General features: G+C 39.0%; 1 protein-coding gene across 3 annotated transcripts in view; it reads right to left on the reverse strand.

Annotated features, from left to right (window-relative positions):
• Positions 1-12,641: 12,641 nt before the first annotated feature.
• PRRC1 (proline rich coiled-coil 1) overlaps positions 12,642-18,205 on the reverse strand; it is a 30,453-nt gene continuing 24,889 nt past the window's right edge. For all 3 annotated transcript variants that reach the window (XM_069776840.1, XM_069776841.1, XM_069776842.1), the window contains exons 8-9: positions 16,782-16,884; positions 12,642-14,748 (exon numbers count right to left, since the gene is read on the reverse strand). In XM_069776840.1, the coding sequence (XP_069632941.1) occupies positions 14,539-14,748; positions 16,782-16,884 (313 nt within the window). In that variant the 3' untranslated portion in view covers positions 12,642-14,538. The remainder of the gene's footprint in view (positions 14,749-16,781; positions 16,885-18,205) is intronic.

Below are 18,205 nucleotides of genomic sequence, written 5' to 3' on the forward strand. Positions count from 1 at the left end.
CAGGGATCCCTGACTAGTTCTTCTGCTGTCTGTCCTTCTCCCCGTGCCTACTCCTTTCCAACAGCTGTTCTGTGGGTTTGAGTCTGCACACACGAAGGGGAGGTATGTTACCAAACATCAGTGGCAGTAAGATTAGGCAATACATACTTTTCTTCTGCTTTTCCTAGTCTGTCCCTGAGCTGGTTTCTCCCATCCAAAGTCACTTGACCCTTTTTCATGCCTTCCCTCAGCCCTTTCATGTTTCTTTCTTCCACCTCAAAGTCTCTTGTCAAGTCACCAAACTCAGACTGCTTGCCTGTGCTTAGTATCAGCCCTGCATATATTCTAATTTTATTTTATACCATGCTTTATTTATTCTTATACCTCCTGAATGCCTGCCGATACCTTTTCTTTTAGCAGTCTTGTCTGATGGATATATTTCCATAAACATTTACTTTAGTGATAATTTACTAGGCCTGGACAATATTTTCCTCTGCTTACTGAGCCAGTAACTGACAGTACAAGACAGGTCTGTAATGATTGCAATTTAGGCCTGTTTAGGGAACTGGCACAGCTGAAAATCAAGATCTGGATTTGCTGTACAGCAAATGGGTTCAAACTGTTCCTCTCCACAATAAAATGAGTAGAGCAGGATTGCCTCCTGGACTTCATCCTCCAAAATCTCACTGAAAACAGGAAACATTTCTTTATTTGATCCTCCAGTAACAAGGCTGCTTTCCAGTCCACCACCGAATCTCTACCCACAGTGCAGCCCTGCAGGAATCTGAGATCCAATGGGAATCAGACACAACCTAGGGTGCAGGTTTTGGGGTGCAGGATTCTTCTTTTACTTAGTTTCTTTCTCGCCATCTTGTCAGACAAGCAAGAAAAGGAATGAATGGAAAGCATCAGGCTATTTGGTATACAGCGGTAAACACCAAATATTTCAGGTGCAGGGAACTTTATAGTACCAGGCAAAAGGGTGAACATTAGAAAAGAACAGGAGGAAGCCAGAAGGCATTTGTTTTCAGAAGAAAGGAGAGAAATAGATAGCCCAGAGTACATGGTCATGCAGTTACAGATATTGCTCTGTAGAGTATGGTAGAGTTCAAGAAAACAAACACTTACTAGATTTTAGTCACTCATGAATAAGAACTAGAATATAGGCTGAATGAATATTTGATTTCTAGTTTTTAAGAAAATTACAGAGAAATACTTCAAAACCCATTTTCTTAGCCAACCTCTCTAAAGAGTCTTAGAGGATTTTGTCAGTGGTTCTCTTGCAACATAAGATCACAACAGCCATGCTGGGTCATGTCAAAGATCCCTCTAGCTACACATCCTATTTCTGACACTGGTCAGCAGCAGACTCTTAACAAAATAACACAAGACCACTCTGCACACAATGATGGTGCTAAGGCCTTCCAGTTTCTAGGAGATGTAGTTTAGAGATACCGTTGTATCTGCATCTTTGTGATCAATAACATTTTGTACTTCCCATTAGTCTCTTTTCAACCCATTTATACTTTTGGATTTACCAGGATTTAGTTCACAAAAGAGTATTTGTATTGACTCTGCAGCTGCTATGTACTGCAGTACGTATAGTTGTTCATTCTGCGGCTGCTTAGTTCAGCTGTAACTCAACAACAAAACAGAACCACAATTTGACCCTTTCTCCCACCCTTATTTTTCAAGAACGATGCAAGAATCATTCATAAAACACCAAAATTCAGTTTTTCTGCTTATGTTTATAGTAATTGAAATAAAGAATATGGTTCAAAAAAACACTTAGATAAAGATCTATATGCATCTGCTCTGGAAATCCTCAGGTTTTATCTTCTTGCTCACTTGGCAGGCTTGACATGCAGGAGCCAAACACCAGCAGGAAATGGGTGAATGTAGTAAAACCTTTCCAAAAATCAGGCTTTGAAATCAAAGACATGACTTACACTAGAGCCTCATACTGTCTTCTGTGCATACTCTACTGTGGTGGTTACTGCATGAACAACACTGCTCTCCTTTGTATGAAATCACAACTCCTTAGCTGCATGTCCTGCCCTTACTCTTACCAAGTGACAGTGGTTCCTTGCTATGTATGAAAACCTCCTCAAGTAGATGACAAAAAAACATCACAGAGAAAATCAACATCAGGACAACCTGAAGCTGTAAGTCTCTACCTGTGACTGTCAGATTAGCCCTCCTCACTGGTGGTAGATGCTGAAGGCAAAGGTAGAGGGGCCAAAAGAGCATGAAGCTTTGACTGAATCGTGAGGTTGTTCTTCAATGAGTAAGGGTAGAGTGAAACATTGTCAAAGGCTGGAGGAATCAAGAGGTCCCTAGCAGCATCCAGGAGAGGTTGAGAGGCCTACCACAGCAGTAGGACTTCCCTAAAATAGAAGAAAGCAAATAAAACTAGGTGAAGAGAATTAAAAGAAGAAAGGGTGAGATAAGGGAGCTTCAGTGAATCAGACTAAGTTAAGGAGAAATTAACAGAAAGATAGTCTAGGATGGCTGAAATAGTACAGATCAGGAAATGAGAGTTAAAAGCACAGCTGAACAACCCTGTCACAAGTGTAACAATTATTTCTTTCTTGTGCTCTGCTGCTTGTTAAAAGTAACAAGAGTTTGAAACTGTAAATAAAACTAAGAACCATAGAAGTGGCCTGATTAAAAGAAAAAAACAACAAAACCACCCCAGAAAAACAACAAAACCAGCAGTGCTTCATTCTGAGACAGCATGACTAGTGTGAGAAAGTTAGAAGTCACAAAGACTGTGTTCACGTAATATTCTTATGTATCACATGCCTTACATTACCTTTATTTTGAAATTTTAATCAGCTGTGCTTGCGAAATAACACCAACATCCATCCAAAAGAAGCTGTTGTAAAACCTACTGCCCTTGGCTTTGGCTGGAGCGGAACGTGGCAGATTTATGCGAGCATTCATGTTCAGCAGAGATGCACCAAGTACACGCAGCTGCACTGGCTGCAACCCCTGACACAGGGGTCTGGCACCCCTTGTGTTTTCCCTTGCTCTCTTGGCATTGGTATCCCTGGAGTGGATAATTACAGGACGGCTTTCAAAGGTAGCTTGTCTCCCTTTTAGAGGAATACACAGAAGAAAACACACAGTGAGGGTTTACACATCCAAAATTTAAAATGCCAGATTCTTTCAGCCAGTACATGACACGTGCAAACCAAAAAACTCATATAGAAACACAGCACTAAGGCTGTCACACGAATAGTGCTAAATGCTTGCAAAGCAGGAAGGAAGCGAACACAACCATTTGCTCCACAGGAACTTGCCATCACCAAAACACCTGCATAGTCAAACTGAAAGGGGTTGCTGTGGCATGTACAGTGATCTAGCTTGCTCAGCAAACAGCCCCATACCTCATTAGAGGAATGTGAAATATTTGTATTCTTTCAGTTGTAACCTCTCATGAACATTATGTCTGCTAAATAAAAGTAAAGGAACAAAATCTTTAATGTGTTGGGGTACTCAAACGCAATGGGATGACTAAATAAATACATGGACAGATACAACTTCTATTTGTTCTGATATTTTTGCAAGCCATAGTCAATTTTATGTAGATACCTAGGTAGTGTGCAAAACTGTATGGTGTTTTTGGTTACTTACAGGCAACTTATGTTTTCTGCCTCTGAGCTGTTTTCCTGCTGTGCCTACTGCACTGAAGATGTGTAGAATACGCAATCACATTCTTTACCAAGAAACATCTCCCCTTCACTATACAAACCTAAGTAAATAAAAAGATATACACTGAAACTATATTATTGTAACTGTTTTATTCATACCAGTCTAGTAGGAATTTGCTAGAATTTCCTCTACAAGTAGCCATTTTCTGAGTAGGTGCTTTGAATGGCTTAAAAAAATTCTGCAGAAATAAGCTTTTCTTTTAAAAACTAAATTTGAAGGTAATTAGGCAACTCCACAGTTAGAAGGATGCTATATTGTCAGAGGCAGGTCTGCTCAACTTCATCCTAAAAACGTGTCAACACTGACTGCAGAGATCTGCTCTCACAAAATAGTGTTTATTCAGCTCTTCTTTTTAATGCCAGATGAGTTCAGCTAGCACTAACTATAAGGGTGGGTTTGATCACAGCCAATGAGTAGCCAGATTAATTTCTGAGGCTGCAAAATACTGGGCAGCATATGAACTCTCTTCAGTTCCCAAAACCATGAGACATTTGCAAGCTTAGGCTTCTGTGGGTTTCACTCAACTTTTTTATCTGTGGATTTAAACCCAGTTTGGTTTGGTTTTGCCATAACACAAAAGTCAAAACAAACTGCAAAGAAAACATTTTTTTCCTATTCAATTAATTATAGGGGAGCAGTGGTTTGGTATTATCCGGTTCTGCAGAACTCTGAAAAGCATCTTATGACCTGCTGTCTGTAAATGAAACCAAACCAAAATCACGAAAACATGGGGCTACCTCATCAACCTTCATGAACTGCTATGTTTCCACTTATGTTAATAAAACAACACTGATTTAAACTAGCAAAGGATTGAGAGTTTGACTAAACCAGTCATGTTTCATTCAGCAGAAATGGGTGAGAGAGGTGGGGTTCCGCATCAGGAAAACAGAGAGCAAATTGTAGGTAATATAAAAAGGCTGCAGTGAGAGGTAACTAAGATTAGCAAAGCAAATTAAATATATCACTTTAAAATATTAAAAAGGTCTTTTGTGGGCAAAATGACAAAACTTTCCCTTTCATACTAGGAGAAACTTTATTACTAGAAATGAACCTAAGAAAAGGTAGCACTGCTTTCGTTTCAAAAACCAAATTGCAGTATCTGCCTTGCATAACCACGCTTTTATTCCATAGCAACACCTCAAGTACACCACTTATAGCAGGATAACCATTTGGCCTGTCTGGCAAGACTTTCTAAAGCTGTTGCTCCACAGGACAGTGGTTTTCACCTCTTGTTGGATGGCATAGCTATTTCAGAATCCCACTAGTCATCAGAACACTCTTCCTTACACAAAATAGAAGTTCCTGCACTTTTCCAAGAACTCATGGAACAATCACCACTTATTTGCAACAGTTGTTCCTGCAACTCTAAGAATTAGATCATGAAAATGATCCCTAAGTACTATGCATTCATGTGTGGTCTATTGTAAAAGCAGACAAAACAGTTCTCTTTTTCCCATCTCTTTTCCCTCTCGATACTTGAGGGAAAAATAAATTAGAGTGCTTTTCGCCACGGTTAAATGCCATTCTTTTCACAGCCTGCACCAACTTGGTAAATATAGCCAGTCAAGAGAGTTTCATTAAGCCTGTATCTCTTATCTACTCATTTTTTCACCAGAAGACAGAAATAATCCATTTTTAGCATACAAGCAGGGCAACAGCTACACTCTTTTTTGTTACTGAGCTGAAAAGAAACAAGTTCCCTTTAGTAACCTGTTAGATGAGAAAAGTGTTTTCTTCAATTAGGAAATAGTCCTATACAATTCAGAGCAGAATTGACTCAACTGCACAAGATGTAAGGCATGAACATGATACTCAAACTAAGCCTTTTCAAGTGAAAACTTAAAACTCGGAGAATTTTTGATGGAATAAAAGAGAAAATTGAGGGAGGAATTTGACTCAATGTTTCAATGCATTATTCACAACAAAACTAATGCATTAGTTAATTTTAAGTTTGATCTTTATCAAATACATGCTCTTTGCATTGATCTGACAAAAATAGATTAAAAGAAGTCTGAATGTCTTGATGCATAATTTCTAGCACCAGCTCTTAAAAAAAAAAAAAATCCACATTCACTCCTGTCGTATACTTTACCAGAAAGCATGTTTTTGTAAATAATATCAAAGAACCCAGACATAACACAGAATTCTATGTGATTTTGTATTAAAGAAAGCCAACATAACCTTGGAAAACCAACTCATGTGCTCTCTCCTCTACTATAGGAGGTACTTTCCTATTTTACAGGGAAGTCCATGGCTACATTCACTCAACACTTGTAGAATACAAAGACATTTGGAAATCCCTTTCTCAACACAAAATATTTTAAATTTGCCTGCAAACTTTTTAAAGCTACATCTACTTTGATTCCAGTATATGAAAAATCACTGTGTTAGCTCAGAAGCTGCAGCTGAATGTTTTTGGATCTGTTATTCCTCTGCAGCACTGTGTATTCACAATTTAATTGCCAGGTCATAGTCTGGCTGCTTTACAAAGTTGTCTGGCTGCTTTACAAAGTCAACTGGCTGGAATACCTAAAGCTTTGACAGAATTCTGCACAATGAGACAATAAATCAAACCAATTAGCATTTTTTCCTTTTAAGAACTGTAGCTCTATACACCATTACTTTTATGCAAATAGTTTTTCTTTAATTGTATAACTATGGATGGAATAGAGCCATAAAGTCCAAGCCAAATGGCTCCTAGATTCAGGATGTCAAAATCTGAGTTCTTGATAGATTACAGACAGACTTAATTCTTGAAGTTAAAATCCACATTGGAAAATTAACCAAGTTTGAAGCTATTTTATTCTGGTTTTCAAGTCTGTTAACAACTTTTGATAGGATACAGAATGTTCTCATTTGCTACTCATTCCAGTGTCTGCTAACAGTAGGAAATGAAGAAAGGCTTTTTTTTTTTTTTTTAAATTTGCTTGGTCAAAAATTATTAAATGTAATTGTAAGCTAGACCCACACAGTTCTATCTTTCAGAGTGAATACTGTTCAGTGATAAACTCTTATTTTCCATCTGCAAAGTTTAGATCACATCATAGTATTACCAAAAAAAGGGCTACTTTTACAAATATCCTTAAGAATTTTTAGTAAGAGTCTCATTTTCACAGGTTTATACATAGAGAAGTTCTTCAAAAACTTCCTACTTGAAAAACACTCACTGAAAAACCCACCCTATGCTGCATGCCAGGTAAACATCAAAGGCAACTTGTAAACTTCATTAAACACAGATACTAAATCACAGTTATGTTAAATGTCTCTACTGCAAGACCTGCGTGTACGTGTTGCTGCTCTTCTAAAGCGGGCCAAAATCAGCAGTAGCAGACACACCCAAGTTATTCCATATTCCCATCTGACATCTCAACTACCCTGTCATGGTTTAAGCCCAGCGAGTAACAAAGCACCACGAAGCCACTCACTCGCTCACTCCCCCCCCCCCAGCCACAGTGGGATGAGGAGGAGAAAGTATAGTGAAAAGCTCGTGGGTCAAGACAAGGACAGGGAGGGATCATTCACGACTTACGACTTTGTCACAGGCAAAAGACAGGCTCAACTTGGGGAAGAAACAAAATTGATTTAATTTACTACCAATCAAATCAAAACAACAATAATGAGAAGTAAACCCAAATCTCCTCCCACCTTCCCCCCACCCCTCCCTTCTTCCCGGCTCAACTCCACTCCCGATTTCTTTACCTCCTCCCCACCAGCAGTGCAGGGGGATGGGGAATGGAGATCTCCCATGGGAGACAGTCCTCCATGAACTTCTCCAGCATGGGTCCTTCCCACGGGCTGCAGTTCTTCATGAACTGCTCCAGTGTTGGCCCGTTCCCACGGGCTGCAGTCCTTCAGGCACAGGCTGCTCCAGCATGGGCTCTCCCATGGAGTCACAGCAATCTTGCGGACATCCCCCTGCTCCGGCCTGGGGTCCTCCCAGGGCTGCAGGTGGGCATCTGCTCCCCCAGTCCCCACCATGGACTGCAGGGGCATCCCCTCCTCCGGCGCACCTCCTCCCCTCCTTCTGCACTGACCTCAGGGTCTGCAGAGGGGTTCCTCTCACATCCCACTTCCCTCTCCGCTGCAGGTTCCTCTTCTTAAATCTGTTATCCCAGAGGCACTACCACCTTCACTGATGGGCTCAGCCTTGGCCAGAAGCAGATCCAACTAGGAGCCAGGGAAGCTTCTACCAGCTTCTCACAGTAGCCACCCCTGCAGCCCCTCCCCTGCTACCAAAAACCCCACCACACAAACCCAAAACATACCCTCTACCATTTCCTGCATCCAGGGCATTGAATAAAAGACAATGCTGTACCTTCTCCTCCACTCCTCACTAGACAGCCATGCTTCTCTGGTACTCTCCTGATTGCTTTCACATCCTTTCATACTTCTTTCTTTTCTTTGCTGCTATCTTGCCCAAATTGAGTGGGTGTCTAAAAAAGACGACTGGTATTGGAAGGCATTTCTAAAAACCTTTTGTTAAAAGAGAACATTCTGGAAAGTGTATGAGCAGTCATTGAGGCTGTTTTGTTTCTGATTTTGAATCAAGATGTTCCACCAAACTATATTTGCTGTTTCAGCAGGCCCCACATGCCCCATCCTTTCTTCACAGATGTTTATGGCAAATTTTGAGAGGGGCAGCTGGGTGAAAGTTATCAGATTAGTTTCAACAAATGTGTGGGGAATTTTATAACCAAGATTTTTCTAACAGAGACATGCTTTTCTGAATGGTGCTGTGATGAAAAAAACTGAGGCCAGGCCCAGAGCAGTAACTTTTTAACTCAGCCTAGCTGCAGCCAGAACAGAGCATAAGAGTAGCCCCAAGTACCTTCAGCTGCTGGTGAGGAGAAAGACCTTATTCTGCTAGGAAATCTGCAGGGCTGTAACACCTTAAGGCACTACAGCTGCTTGTAAAGTCAATGTCTAAGGCCACAGGATAAGAGCTCGGAAACTATATACTTTTTAAGGTAAAAAGCTATTCAGACTACTGACTCTGTGCAAATGAACTCCAGAATAAAAGTTTCATCCAAGCAAAGCAGTTTTGCACTCTTAAATTTCCAGCCCTTCTCTACTGATAACCCAGTCACACTCTCCTCCAACATCATTTGTGACATCATGCCTAAAATTCATCTATCTAATCTTACAGAGGTGGCATGCCAGTATTTTTGTTCTAGAAAGTACTTATACACATTAAGGATTTGAAAAGAATAAGTAATAGTTATTTGCTTTTATTCATGGCTGCTGTATCTTCAGTTAAGTCAAATCAATTGAAACAGGACTGAATTTGACCCTGGCGTGTATTTGCATCATACGTCTAATTTTAACCTTTGCTATTCTGTATTGTATATTCTCAGGGCAGGGCACCATTACAAGATAAAGGTGGAAATGCAGCGCACACGTAGCCACACTTTTACCAGCTGTACCTTGACACAATTAGCAAGCATTTTGAAAAAGCAGTGCCAAGCGTTTAATTGCAGAGTATCAACCAGTCCAAAAGTATCCAGGGCCCAAATACATGCCTGTGTTTTTCCTTCTGTTGTCATCTGGACCAACTAGAATAAAATTAGCACATGTAAGCTCATCTGTGCTGCCACCCCATGCATGCTTTATTTCACAGGTACACTTGTAACTGGTGGGCACTCGTTCCTCTTTTGAGGATACTACTACAGAGACAAGTATCTGGCTTCTTTTTGCAAAGCTTTCAACTCGGACCTCTGCTGGATAACTTTTAAGCAGGCTACAGATATTTCAAAAAATATGGAGTATCCTTTTTTCTACGGAATGGATATACTAACTATGGGACCAGAATATTGGGAAAAAGAGATAAAACCAAGGCTAAATATTTCACTCTCTCCTAAACACTCATTTTTGAATCAGATGGGCAGGCAAACTGACTGCTTGCAGCAAGCCTCTGAGAATCTTCCTTTCTCAGTTTCTGGCCTCTCAGCTTTCCAGTCATGCAGTCAGGTCCAACTTTCGCAATTCATTCATTCTGCTCCTGGGAACCTCTCAGTCCACTGAAGTTTTCCGCCTCATCACTGCATGGGAATATTTGTGGGAATATTCCTTAGCTGAGCTATCCTTTTGCATTTTCTCTTTAGTTTCTTTAAACATTATTCTCTTGTGGGGGGTCACTTGTTGGACCAAATGGGCAGAGTACATTTATTTAAAAAAAAAAAAATCAGAATTTCCTGAGCCCATTTATAATAAAAACTACCCCAAACTCCTACTACAAATGGGAAAGCTCGATAGCAGCCACTAGGAGCAGCCACTAGTCACAAAGTATGTGTGACGCAGAATCTTTTTAACAGGATGGCTGTTGACATAGCAGGCTTTTTCCCCTTCCAGAAAACCAATTAGAATAAAAAAGCTGGAAAAATATCTTTAGCTTCTCTCTGATCTACTAAAATCTTACTTGCAGAAACAAACAAAATTCTTTAACTGACTCTTAGAGCTGGCATCACATATACATAATAAAGGAAGTACAGAGGCTTCTACACTTGTCAGCAAATGCTAGCTCTGATTTCTTTCAACAACCTCATTAAGACCTGAAACTATTTTTCAGCCTCCAGATAAAAATCCAGTGTTCTTCCTATATACAAAATCCTTGTGCTGATTTTGAAGAATGATCCATTAGCTTATAGATCTTATTAGCTTATATAGATCTTAAGTTCAACCTGATTTTATCACAGCTCTGCCAAATAACTAAAATACTGCCATTGTACAATGCATAAGTGGCTTAAAGAGTCACTACCTTATGCGTACAAAGCAGTGCATTTAAACACGTAGCATGAGAGGGGCTGCACAAAAGCAGCAAGTGTTGCTGCTTAGGGTACCAGGCAATAGCAGAGCTCATGAGCCTTCTCCAACATTTTAAAGACTGCCTCCGTTTAAAAATCATGTAGATCTGCTTCAATTTAATGCAAACTGGAAGAATTTGGCTGCACCTATCTGAAAGACTCTTTAAAAAAATGGTAGTATAATGGACAAGTATATATTTCGGCATGCACGCAAGCATGTAAAGGTTTTTAATCAGGACATCTTTGTCAGAGTCATGAAATAGCAATGAGGCAGTGCTGAGAAGCACTGGTGCAATCATCTGTCACACTCTAGCCCCAAGGAGTTGAACTGACCACATGCTAGCAGTGAATGAAATTACAGCATCATTATAAAGGTGTGCAGCAAAAACAGCCAGTGCCACCAACACCATAGCGGAGCAAGCAGCTGTTGTTATGCTTTGGCTTACCTACAGAGGTGGACCATCTCTTGCAGTCTGGCCTCCTTCTCCCTGCTGATTACGGTGGTTTTACATTTGACTGCAGGGAGGCAGGAGCTACAATAGAAGTGGGTCAGGCCAAATCATGTTCTTTTTACAATGTTATTTATCAAGGTGTATTTCCTTGCTGAGGCAACTACCCCCAAAACATCATGAGAGTACTGAACAAGCCATGGTCATGGAAAAACTCCTTTCAGTACCGCCTGCTGCAAAAGCTACAGTAAACAAAACAATGAGAACAGCAATTCCAAATGCAGAAATAAAACACAGCAATTAATATAGCTGGTCTCTTCCTTCTGGACCTATTCCCCGGAGCATTTTCAGCAATCCTCAATATCCTCCATCTTCAAATGTGGGAGCTTTCCTGATCTTTTGTTTATGACACTCATATTTGAGCAAACTTACCTATTCACAAAGCAGCAGAAATGGCTTCTGCAGCTGTATCTACAGTGATGACTAGCAGTTGAGAATTATCTTTACATGTCCAAATGTGTTCTGGTATCTGGTTTTCTAAGTTGATGTCAATATAAATTTAACACAGGATGTCAGTGGCCTTCCTGTGAGCTTCCTCTCCTATTATTGCCCACAACACAACCCAGCAGATCGTAAAAAGCTGAATGTTATCTTAACTTGCTCCAGAATTCATCCATGCCACCTGCAACTCAGACCCTGAAAAGGGCCTTCACTCAGATAGGAAGTAATTTCAAATTTTATTGGCTTTCCAGAGCATATTGCAGATACTTTTCCTTTCCTCGGCCTCTCAGGGAAGAAGTTGAGGTCCTAGCTTTTATGTAAGGATATTATTTTTTTTATACATAAATGAGCAATGCTCAGTAAAAGGAGGGAACTAATCAAAAGTTATCAGGTTGAGACATTTCAGTTCTTGCGTGAGCAGTCAAAACTACATCAAAAGACCTTCATCGAGCCAGAGATTTAGAATGGAGAAAAACTGTTTCACTTGACCACATCATATCCCAGCACCCAACCACAAGGACAAAGTACACAGAAAGAAGAGCAGGCAGTCGCTCTCATTTTGGCATAAAGACAGCAAATTTCTACAGGACAATAGAGACCTAAAAATTCTCTAAGGCAGGCCAGGGTTGCCTTGAAGTATGCCACATTAGCAGCCTCATAAGACAGCTGGAATGCTGGGCCAATGTCACCGCAATGAACCAGGTGCTGCACAATGAAAAGCTGCCTTCTGCCTCCACTCTTATCACCTCTGAAAAACAGTGAAGGCCAGGGCCAGGAAAGGGAGAAAGAAAATGGAAATTCCTCTTCAGTTTTAATTTTAACTCATGCCAGGGCACATAAACCTGATGATTTCATGTTGTCTTCCTTTGCATCATGGAGGATGCTGTAAGCAGAGGATAAAGGGCAGCATTCAACATATTAAACACTGCAAATTGAAATTAAAATAAAAGGAAAGACACCTTTACTGAACAATGACAAACAGAAGTCCCTGTATCATCCTTTTTAGTTTATGATACAAAGAAGTGCTCCCAACAACAGACCTCAAGACTGCAAGAGTCAGGTTCTATGTGTTTTGGCTTTTTTCAGACAAGATAGGCATTTAAGTATGTGCCAAATCTGTAACTTGACCATGTAAATATAATTTCAATAAACAGATCTTTATCAGCTATATTAAAAAATAAACCTTTAAAATAGATACAATCCTCTAGGAAAAACATTTATTCAACTAATTTACAGAGTAAGCCAATTAAGGCAAAATATATTACTTGGAAATAGGCTTTCACTAGATACAAGTATGAGCTGGCTTAACAGTATATTGTATATAAAAATGTCCTTTGAAAGCATCTAAGAAAGGTAAAGGCAGAGCAATATAAGCTGAAAAACTGCTTCTTTAAGGCAAGCAAAAAGTATTTGTTTAATCTTTGTTTTTTAAAAAAGTATTATTACCAAAATATTTTCTTCACAATTACTTCCATATTTCTAAATAAAGATTTAAGATTGTGTGAGCATGGATAGAGGGCATTTATAGCCATGAAAAAAAACAGACACTACTGAAGACTTATATGAGAAACAGTGAGCTCATGCATCAAGAAGGCATTTAAGGCTTAAAAATGTTTAGAAAACCCAGGATAGCAAAGCAAGTGATACATATCTCATCATTTTCCACATAAAATTGCTGACAATGATAACTTGATAGAAGAAAATACATAATTCCATATAAAATATGAAGTTTGGAAGCACTGGACTAAATCATGTTGTTGAAATTGTTGAGATAGGGGTCAGCAGGAGCAGGGAGGTGATTGTTCCCCTGTACTTGGCACTGGTGAGGCTGCACCTCAAATGCTGTGTTCAGGTTTGGGCCCCTCACTACAGGAAAGACATTGAGTTGCTGGAACGTGTTCAGAGGAGGGCAACCAAGTTGGTGAGGGGCCTGGAGCACAAGTCTTATGAGGAGTGGCTGAGGGAGCCGGGGCTGTTTAGCCTGGAGAAGAGGAGGCTGAGGGGAGACCTTATCGCTCTCTACAACTGCCTGAAAGGACGTTGTAGCGAGGTGGGTGCTGGTCTCTTCTTGACAGAAGAGACTGGAGATAGGAAGAGAGGAAATGGCCTCAAGTTGTGGCAGGGGAGGTTTAGGTTGGATATTAGGAAAAATTTCTTTACTGAGAGGGTTGTCAGACATTGGAATAGGCTACCCAGGGCAGCGGCTGAGTTACCATCCCTGGAGGTATTCAAAAAGCATGTAGACAAGGCACTCCAGAACATGGTTTAGTGGGCATGGATGATGGTTGGACTCGATGATCTTGAAGGTCTTTTCCAACCTAAATGATTCTATGATTCTATGTGTTTGTGGTACCTGATCTAAAACCCACTGAAGCAACTTGAAATTTGTCTAGTGTTTTAATTGGACATGAATTTCATTACTGTTACATAAAAAGAAAAAAGATGCAGCATGGAAAATGAGATTTCAAAATTATTTAGCAACAACTTCAACTAATGGGGCATGGGTTTGTGCTCTTCTTCAGCAGCTCAATGTTACGTGTTATAAAAACTGCTCAGTATCACTCCTGAGAACTTCTGTACAGACACCAAACCTATGAGGTGTTAAGTACCACCTAAGCACAGGCCCCAAGAAAACATCTAATACAGAAGGTAGTCTCTCTGGATTGAAATGCATATATAGCATACATATTACACTGTCAACATGTTTATATTACTAATACAATAGAAATAGCTAAACAATGATCCCCTTTTTAAAAAAGTATACTAACCAAAATATCTCAGCAAATGCCTCGTAAGGTGTCAAATAAAAGCACATTCCACTTTACAAACTGTAATGCTATTTGTCCCAGTTATAAATATATGTTTGTTCTGATTTTCTGTTTTGTGAATTGTATTGGAAATCACATAGTAGTTAAAAATTGCAATTGCTCATTTCTACTATTGGAAACCACCTTCACTTCTTAAACAGTACACTACAGTTTACAGTTAGATTACAAATCTGTGTTGAATCCACTGAGAATTAGAACATGCAGCTTTCACTTCAATTCTACAATCAAAACCAGTATTCTTTAGTGTCATGGATCAGCCTTCTTTCAAACGGTCCTGGGTGGTAAGTGTTGTTTGTACATTCCGGCTAGAGCCTTAGCTGCACTGTAGATCATCTGTCGACGGGACATGCCAGTGAATACCATGTGCCAATCAGTCCTGTTGACGTTCAGTATATTCTTCTCAAGCACTTCACCCACGGTCACCAACAGGCCTGACCATCTCAGATTGTAGTCCTGAGGAGTGAGACTCTTAGCCTGTGTAACATTTTGAGAAGTGATTATTGAAAGAGTTTGAAATAAGTAGTTTTGTTTCTATCTTCACCACTACCAACTTTTGGAAGTAATCATTCTTATATCAATAGGACTACCTGGCAAATTAAAGGGTAACAGAATCCAAATTTCAGACTGCTCCATAATTTGCCTAGCCAATTATACTTTTTGGATTTGTATGTGTCATGATCCAAATGACATCTGAACAGTATAAAACTAAAATACGATGCTTAAGAGAGTAAAGACATTCTGCCATTACCAGGAAAAGTTTTGTCTTTTAAAGTAGCCAACAGATGGAATCAATAATGATACATATTTATACAATGACTCTTATCCTCCAAAAGTTTCAAAAATGGTTAAAATGTCCCTCTGAAGCAGGCAAGTAGCCAAATACAAGAAGCAAGCTGAGCCTAGCAGAAATGGAGGACTGAACTATTTAAATGAGATCACAGAGGGATTACATACTGTGATTCCCTGAACTTGGAAGCAGAAGGGAAACAGTGGGAGAAGTATCACTGCATTTATCTGGTCTGATGCTTATCCTAGGCAGCCACCTCTGGCCACTGTAGCATACAACAAAGGGTAGAAGACATTTAGCCTCAGTAAGACTGTTCTTAGTATTACTTCATAGCATTGTGCATTGGGCCAAGTTCTTCATACAGACTTTATTTTGACAAATACTTGAGTTAGTCTGTTTCCTTTGCATGTACAGCAGATCAAAGGCTATTAGTGTGTTCCAGCCTTCCTAAAACTGCTGTCTTGCAATCGTAACAGCATATATGAGTTTGTTAGAGTATGCAGTCTGCTCCAATATTGAAATAACTTGTTATCAAGAGGTACATAAAAGGCAGATTTCTTAAGGAAAGGAACAGGAAATTTTCTTTATTAGTCAGAACATATTGGCAGTAAGAAGAGCGCATCTAGCTGCAAGTATGGACTGAATATGTGATTATGATATCTCCATTATGATCCACAATTGCACAGAACTTCATAAATTAATTCTTTAATACTTTTACTGCTAAAAATCAGTAAACTTCAAATAAAAAAAAAACAAAACCACAACCTTGCAGTAGTTTCCCATCATGGTTGCAATTTCTGGCTCAGCAAAAAAGATGACACCTGGTCTCTTAACAGAAAAATGTTCTCAAAACAAGCCCTCAAATCCACATTTTTACCTCCTCAAATCAAGCAATGTTTAGAGTTATGAACAACCATGATTCTCGTATTATATGCTCAGAAAACTCTATGCCATTGGTAAAGACATTAATAAAAGAGTATCTCTTCTACACAGTTTTACCGCTATTTCCATTACACAGAACAATAAAACACATTGCTAGCAAGAATTCTGAGGAACATAATTGCTTTTAATGTTGCCTCTATTAAATCTTTTGTACTGTGAATAACAAATAACATTGCCTGTCCAACACATACTTCTTTCTCTGTTCTTAGTCTGAAATACAACTATACCACTGCTCGTTTTTTTCCTGTTGTAATCTAGATTTTGCTTAAAGATATTGGACTGGATTTATACAAACATATTTCTTGCACACCCCTGAGAGAAACCTACTTAAGCTGCAAAGACCTCCTTCCACACCTGAGGAAATATTCTTATTTTACCTATGTAAAGATTCATGAGCGTTAATTTTGAGTCACTGAACCAGACTGATGACAATATTTCAATGATTAAAGCTATACTTCCTTTTTGAGGGAGTACTTCTTTGTGGTTAATTTCTTCTTGGAATATTTCCTTTTCATTAACAGGAAAGTAAAACTAGTGCTTCCAAGTGCCATGTATTGCAGAATGAGACTCTTGATCAAGAATTGCTTTCCTACAAATGCCTAAAGATTTTTAGGCAATACATAAACATGATTAAAAAATAGGTTTTATCCTCATTTCATAAATTAAAACATTCAAGTGGACTACCTGCCAATAAGAACTGACATCATAAATGAAATTAAAACTTAAGTCTTATGTCTCAACTGTTAATCCAACATTGGTAACAAAACTGAAAACTCACCTGCTGAACATATTGCAAAGGCACTGGTGTTGCTTGGGTAAAAGCTTCCAGATGAATCCCATGAACTGGATCCTCAATAATCAGACATCCAATATCAAACCACCTGCAATGACGTGCAAGTTACTTTAGTTTTGAGTACTAAGTATCACTCAATTGAAAAACATGTTAGCAGCTGAATTATGACCATTTTATAAACACTACTACAAACGTAGTTATAACGTAATAATGAGTTTAATCAAAGTGTTCTAGTATTTTTCAAGTAAAATTTGTATATATAACTTTTATAATAGATATAAAACTATAGTGCATGTCTATGCATGTAAAATACATAATATACATAAAAACATATAAAATACATGAAACTTACATATCAAAGAAAAACAAAGAAAGGTAATGGGGTGGGCATGTATGCAGATACATTCTTCTGGCCATATTTATTATGCTACAGTTTTCATGGAATCTTTGAAAGAATGTTTCTCATTAAGATAACCTTCCCTAACAATTAAAAAAAAATAAATATCTATTTATCATTCATGTTCTATATTCAGAAGATTTTTCTGGTATGTCTAATCCTACAACAATCATTTCAATGGTTTATTCAGAGAAACACTTCTGCACCTTTCAGAAAAGGTGGTCCCTGCTGTAGCAGATACAGTAAAGGCTATTGAAGTAGTACCCAAAATGGTTCCCTATCTAGCTTGTAAAAACTTAAAGTCATTTCTCCCTATCAACAAAACTAACAATACTGACATAATCCAAATAAAACTAAGGGCAATGCATCATCACTACGTCACTGTATTCAATTCCTGTAACAGTTACAGGAGAAACACACTCCAGGGAAAGTACAAACACAAAATCAAGGCCAAGAATCATAAAAGATTTAAAAAGGAAAATATTATTGTAGTTGTAGTTTCATATGTAGTATACACATGTCCACATATAAATTGTATTTTATTCTTTAAAGCACGGGAAGCAAGGATGTTGTAAAAAGAAATGCAAGATTCCAATTTTAAGAAACGACTGGCTGGGCCATATAAGCTTCATACTAAGAGTTTAGTGGAGCAAGACAGGAAGAAGTACATCACTTGCATCATCTTTGTCGGGAGGAACAGAGCTCTGGAATGCTCTGTGATAGAGGACTACCTCACTTGCAACTACAAAAGACTGTTGAGAAAGCTTCATGGTTGAAGTTAACTTGCTCTCAATTAATAAAGTAGTTAGAGTCTAAAGGGTAAAATACACATAAAGGAGTTTGCAACCTTTTCTGCAAATAGTATTCAGGACATGCAACAGGAAGGGGAAGTAATGTCCTTCAGCTGTCTGATGGACAACTGAGAAGTTTAGCTGTGAGCAGTGACTGATCTATTAAGTGTTAGGTGCAGAGCTCTTAGTATTGGTGGGTGGTTACTTGGAAACTCCTCTCC

Source organism: Haliaeetus albicilla, chromosome Z (genome assembly GCF_947461875.1).
Source record: "Haliaeetus albicilla chromosome Z, bHalAlb1.1, whole genome shotgun sequence".
Lineage (NCBI taxonomy): Eukaryota > Metazoa > Chordata > Aves > Accipitriformes > Accipitridae > Haliaeetus > Haliaeetus albicilla.